The sequence below is a fragment of the Carcharodon carcharias genome, chromosome 8 (genome assembly GCF_017639515.1).
Source record: "Carcharodon carcharias isolate sCarCar2 chromosome 8, sCarCar2.pri, whole genome shotgun sequence".
Taxonomy (NCBI): domain Eukaryota; kingdom Metazoa; phylum Chordata; class Chondrichthyes; order Lamniformes; family Lamnidae; genus Carcharodon; species Carcharodon carcharias.
Genome location: NC_054474.1, coordinates 58,037,158 through 58,043,297, shown reverse-complemented (window position 1 = coordinate 58,043,297; position 6,140 = coordinate 58,037,158). Strand labels below are relative to the sequence as shown.

Here is a 6,140-nt window from a genome sequence, read left to right as displayed (position 1 = left end):
TTGGGAGTCTTAGATGGGGTTGTTCACAGATACTGCTGAAAGCAAGGCTGTTGGTAAACACTACCATTTTTTTTTAAATGAGTCAACTCCCCATTTTATTCACAAGACAGACTACAAAATGAAAAATGTTCTCTTCATCCAGTCCTAAAAATGTGGATTAAACAGCAGGCGATTCAGATCAACATGCAAGAATCCTGCCATCAAACCAGAGAAGGTATGACTAATGCTTTCCATCACCACAATCTCAAAACCAAGGTTTTATCACTTCTCCAGGGGTGCGTAGTTCAAGAGTTTTTCAGTCAGGTCCACGTAAGACAGCAGCATGCATCTGCAGCAGTAACATTTCAGGCCCAGTGCATCGAGCGCATCACCCTCTGTGTACTCTGCGTGCAGCAGCCCCAAGTAAACCTCCCACTTGTTACCCACAATGTTGCCGCAAGTGAAGCACCGGACTGGGGTAATCATCCTGTGCTGACTGGGACAGTGAAGGATTTTAGCTGACATTATACTAACTATGTGCAATACAAACTCAGCATGAGAATCAACATAGAACTCTCTGCCTCTTTGCTCTATTGTCATGTGTTCTTACATCACTGATGATGTAGACTATATTTATATATTTAACATTAACCCTTTATACTACAACATTCAGTCTTGCTTATTGAGACCAGACCTGTTCAATCCAGGACACAATTGTAGAAAAATGGTCTCTTTCACTGCAGAAACATTGGCTGGAAATTTCCCAGCACTTTGCAATCAGGTTTGGAGGAGAAGGGGAGCTGGGAAAGTGGAAGAAAAATACATCAGGCTGGCTCTTCAATGTGTTCTTGCCTCCGTGCACTTTGACTGGGACCCACACTGCAGCGCTGGGGACTACCTGCCCAACAGCAGCAGAAAGCTAATTAAGAGATGGAATACGTAATTAACCTGCATTTTTCCATGCCATGCCAATTTTTCCAGAGGCAATTTGGACTCCTGCACAGTGTATAACTCAACAACTCACAGAGGTGAGAAGACCCAGTGGCTGCAGCTTTACATCAGAAATAACCAGGATACATAGGGCCACCTGCACTCAAGGGTAGGCTGCTGCCACTCAGAGATCTGGAGATTTAAAAAATCATTCCAGCCCTTTCCTCCTCATCTCTCTCTCTTTATGATGCTCCCACTTGCACCCCAGTCACCGTAGCTGTGTTCCCACTACAGCCACAGGGAAGGGTGCCATATGTGTTACTGCCAAAAACTGACTACAAGTATTAGTGAAGTAGTTACAGATTATGTAATAGAATCATAACTTGATAACGTACAGAAAGAAGCCATTTGGCTTATTAGCCTCTTTAAAAGAGTTGTCCAAATAGTCCCATTCCCCTGGCCCTTTTCTCTAGCCATGCCAATTTTCCCCCTTCAAGCATTTATTCTTTTGAAAATTATTGTAGAAATTGTTTCCATTATCCTTTCAAGTTCTGCTTCTGCTTCCATATCATAACGAACTGTGTTGAAAAAAATTCTCCCCGTCTCGCCTCTGGTTCTTTTGTCAATTACCTTAGATCTGCGTCCTCTGGTTTTTGATCCTGCTACCACTAGAAACAATTTCTTCCTATTTACAATGTCAAAATCCTTTATGATTTTGAATGCTTCCATTAAATCTCCCCTTAACTTTCTTTGCTCAAACGAGAACCGCCTCAGCCTCTCTCCATGGTTAGATGCGGTTAATTCCCAAATGTTGACCGCTCTCATTGATTCTTTTCTTCTTGTTTATACTCTTTCAGGTTGCAGGGAGACACAAATTTTACACAAGTCCATAAAACATGGGGCATAATATGAAAAAGAAAAGAAAATATGTCAAAAATAGAAAGCATCTGAGTGCTCCACTTACCTGATGTAATGTACATTTGCATGTTGATCATGTACTTTATATTACTTCATGATGTAAAATATTGAATCTTGGTACATCATTTAACATTACCAGAGGTAGGTTATTTTCAATTAAAAGAAAAACAACTTTGAAAAAAGTAATTGAATGCTAATGAGCTTCATTATCAGGCATATAACTAACATTGTCAAAAGAGAAAGCAGTTATATAGATTAAATTCCAGTACCAGTGTGATCTTACAGCATTATGAGGTAAATGTTGGAGGAAAAGAAAACTACATTTCCATCTGTAACTGAAAAATGTGAACCATTTGAACCACTAGTTACATTTTTGATATAAACGGCAAATTGAAAGATGTGTCATGTAACATTAATTCAGACATTTCCAAGATCCTGAGATGGAAAGATAATCTTATTTTTCATCCACAGGCTGCCCTTTGGCTACACCATCCGAAAACACAGCATCAGCTTCCACATGTATGCTGACAAGTCAGCTCCACCTCACCACCAGCTTTCTTGACCCTTGAACTCTCTCTAAATGGTCAAATAGGCTATTCAACATTTAGTACTGGGTGAGCAGAAATGTATTCTGACTAGATATTGGGGAGACCGAAGTCATTATCTTTGGTTACCCACCACGAACACTTTTTCTCAGCCATTGGCTCCATCTTGGCAACTGTTTGAAGCTAAACCAGACTGTTCATAAACTTGGAGCTTGATTTCTCCAGGGGCGAGGAAGGTGGGGGGTGCATATTGCTCATTCCAACCACCCACCCCCCTCCCTCAGTTTGCAAGAGTCGGCTGTCAGCCATCCCCGTAGTCATAATATGCTGATGACAGTGGACAAGCCAAGAGTGGGACTTCCACCCCTCAGTGGGAAGAAGTCCCACCTTCAAGAGCTGCCAGCTAATCAGGTTGGCCAGCAGCTCCAGCAGTCCCCGCAGCAGTCCCAGTCCGCTCCACCCATCAATGGGGGGCTGTGTTTCCCGCCTAAGTTCTTCGTGTACATCATTCTAATACACTAACGTCTCATTATAAGCCCTGCTCACTGGAATCATCCCCCCCCCCCACCCCCTAACGCTGGATCATCAGGCCATGTTGGTGTGCATTAAAGCGACGTGTTTCACAGCAGGGTGTAAGTAACATGCACTGGGCGACCTGCACTTCACTAGTGACTTCGAAGTTTGTTCACCTGCCTTGCATCATGTAGCACTCACAGGACTAAGCACCAGGCTTCACAGGTAGCACCACATCATTTTCAAGGGGGTATCACAGGCAAACCTCTACCTACCAGAGCAGCAGTAAGGCAGGGTGGCTTTTCATGGGCTGCAGGGTTAGGGCAGTACTGGGGATGGAGGGGAGCTGGTCTGAGGCATGGGAAGGGGCTGCAAGGCTAGGCCTGTACTGAGGGTTATGAGTGAGGCAGTTTGCACTCAGACATACGACTGGTGGGGTATATGTTGAACAGCGTAATTGGCCTCAAAATGGGATGTTTGAGATCCACATGAGCCATAGACACATCCACTTAAAAATGTTCAGGGGCTAACAAACAGACATGCACGACGGGATCGAGGAATACAGGGGGTGGATGGGAGGTCTGTGGTCTGTGAGGGAGGGGGGCCTGAACATGAAGCTCCTCCAGGAAGATGGGGACTCACACAGGAAGGGTCCAAGCTGGCCTGGCAGTGACAGCTCAGCACCATCATGTTCCAACCTGCAGCGATGGCGCAGTGCAAAATTAAAGTGGGGTGGGGCTGTACTGGTGAGGGCTCTGTGGGCAGATTGGAGAACAGCTGCATGCACTGGGTGGAGGGGGGCGGGTGTGATTAGATTAGCATGCAACAGAAATGTGTATTCCCAAATGAGGAGAGAGGCACGGCTGAGACATGTTAGGAACCATTCAATGTCAATGCAGGGAATCAGGAAAGTGAAGCAATGGTACCCATCCATGTGAGACTAATCTCGTAAAGTGGCACTAATCGATCTCCTTATTTTAACCTCTTGTTCTCAGCATGGAATTTCCTCAGAGTCATAACGAGCTCCAGAGCAATTGGGCAACTGGACAAGCTCCAGGAGCCTGTTTGAAAGTTGACGCTAGATGGTTCACTAAAGAGAAGCCTCAGCAACCCCCCATCAAAGAATCTATTTTCCTGAATGAACATTTACCCTCATATTTATTCCCAAGAGTGTAGTATTAGAGTGCAGTGAATGACACTCCCACCGCCTTGGCTGAAAGCAGCACATCTAATTGCCTGGCTAAAGCAATGTCATAGCAATGTCATTTTGGGAGTGGGGACCTTGATATGCACCTCACACTGGCCAGCATTTCAGCGGCGAGTACTCTTGACACCAGAACAAAGCCCTTGAACCCACATTCATTGACAAGTCATTGAAGTGTGAATTTATGTTCTGTGCTCAAGTCTCTCGGGTGAAATTTGAACCCATGTTCTTCTGACTCAAGTAACAGTGATACCATTGAGCCAAGACTGACACCTATGAACATCATTTAAAACAAAAAACCATTGAAGGAAAGTGAAATACTCGTGTTACTCCTTTCATTTCAGTCAGCTTTCAAATTATTGCAAAGCTATATTTTGATTGATTGAAATAACACTCTTGTAATTTATTTACCTTATCAACTTATCAAGTCTTTAATTACATGAAAATGATAGAAAGAAAATAGACGAGGATGAAACTGTAGAAAAGGCATTCAATCAGACTAAAGGGAAATTATTCAAGAAGGGAAATTACTGCAGCTCACTAGGGTGAATGTTGCATTAAAGTGAATTTGAAGAATATAAAATTATCCTTAAGGTAAAGTGATCTCGTTAGATATAACAGAAATACTTCACTGTTTTCTTTATTAAACTGTTGGATAACAGTAAAATACTGAAGAAAAGCAATCAATGAAAAATGTATTGATATGAAGAATTTTGCTGTAACTTTCATTTGGAAAGAATTCTCTTTCAACTTTTTCCCTTTCTCTTTGCTTGGGATACAACTGGTTCCACAGTTGAATTGCGTCCATCCTTGAATGCAGGCATTTTTGAGATGGTGATCAGAAGCAGGAGCTCCAATTGCATTTTCTTTTCTTCCCAGCCCAGTGACACTGTTGTCAACTGTACTCCAGCTTGTTATGATCCTGTTAGAGACCAATAATGTGGTTATATGTTTGTTTTTAGAATCTGAAAGCCCAGATATTTACTAAAAGAGTGAAGCCACAAGGTTTCAGTCAGAAGAATTTTCTACACAAAATTTTAAAAACATGAATACTGTTAACTACACTCTGTCTTAAACAGTCAGTTACACTAAAGTTATTAAAAGTACAATGAACACAGTTACTTATACTTTAAACTGAACATCATAACTCAACTTTCCTTCTATGCCCATTTGGCTTACACCCCCAATAACTCAAGATAATTATCAGGAATTGGAAGATCAACCATTGGCCTGAGTGCTGTTTCAAAGATTTATATAAGGACTTAGATTTCTTAGCCCTTCTGGTAAGGCTTTCCCTTCAAATCTCCTCCAATGGGTTTTAAAGATAGAAGTAGCTTATTGTCAGTTAGCATTGCCAGGAGCAATATTTATCTATTGCAACTCTCACTGTTGTATCTAGTATATTAATATACAAGTATAGTATCTGGTATAGACAGAAGATTTATTTCCAGCAGAGATCGATTTTCTCAGGCTCTCGGTCAACAGGAAGTCAGGTCTCAAGCCATGCCATCTTCTGTAAGAACACCTGAGGCTATCACACAGCAAAAGGTTTGCATGTGCAAGGACAGTAACAGTCAGGTGTCAGCTGAAATTTGGCTGCCACCATCTAGTAGGAATGTTGCAGATCTCATTTAAGGGATGATGCAGATACAGGGGGCAAATCATATAGTACCACCTCAAATCCAGGAATTTTCAAACAGGAGGCCATACGTTGGGTTACTCTGTTAATTCATTACAAATTCATGCCTGCACTCCAGTCTGCATTTCTTTTAACCTCAGACTTCCATTTCTTACTTACCCTGGCCCCAGAGCCTTTAGTTATGACGGCTGTTGGGTTGAGGTGCTTTTTAAATGGAAGTATGAGCATGACGGGCAGGCAAAGACAGTTGATTCATCAAGCCTGCTTCATGCTCGTGATGGTTAGAGTATCATGGCCAGACACTTCCTGCAGCCATGTAATGTAACTGAGAGAAAAGAACTATCTGCCATTAGCTTGCTGAGACTTTTGACCAGGATTTTGCAGGACAGTAGTGACTCCGTCCATAGGTCAG

At 42.5% G+C, this 6,140-nt stretch overlaps 1 protein-coding gene across 1 annotated transcript; it reads right to left on the bottom strand.

Moving 5' to 3' along the window:
- Nucleotides 1-261: 261 nt before the first annotated feature.
- Nucleotides 262-465, bottom strand: LOC121281544 (DNA-directed RNA polymerases I, II, and III subunit RPABC5-like). Its single transcript, XM_041194502.1, has one exon. It carries the CDS (start codon nucleotides 463-465, stop codon nucleotides 262-264), a length of 204 nt encoding a protein of 67 aa, XP_041050436.1.
- Nucleotides 466-6,140: the final 5,675 nt, after the last annotated feature.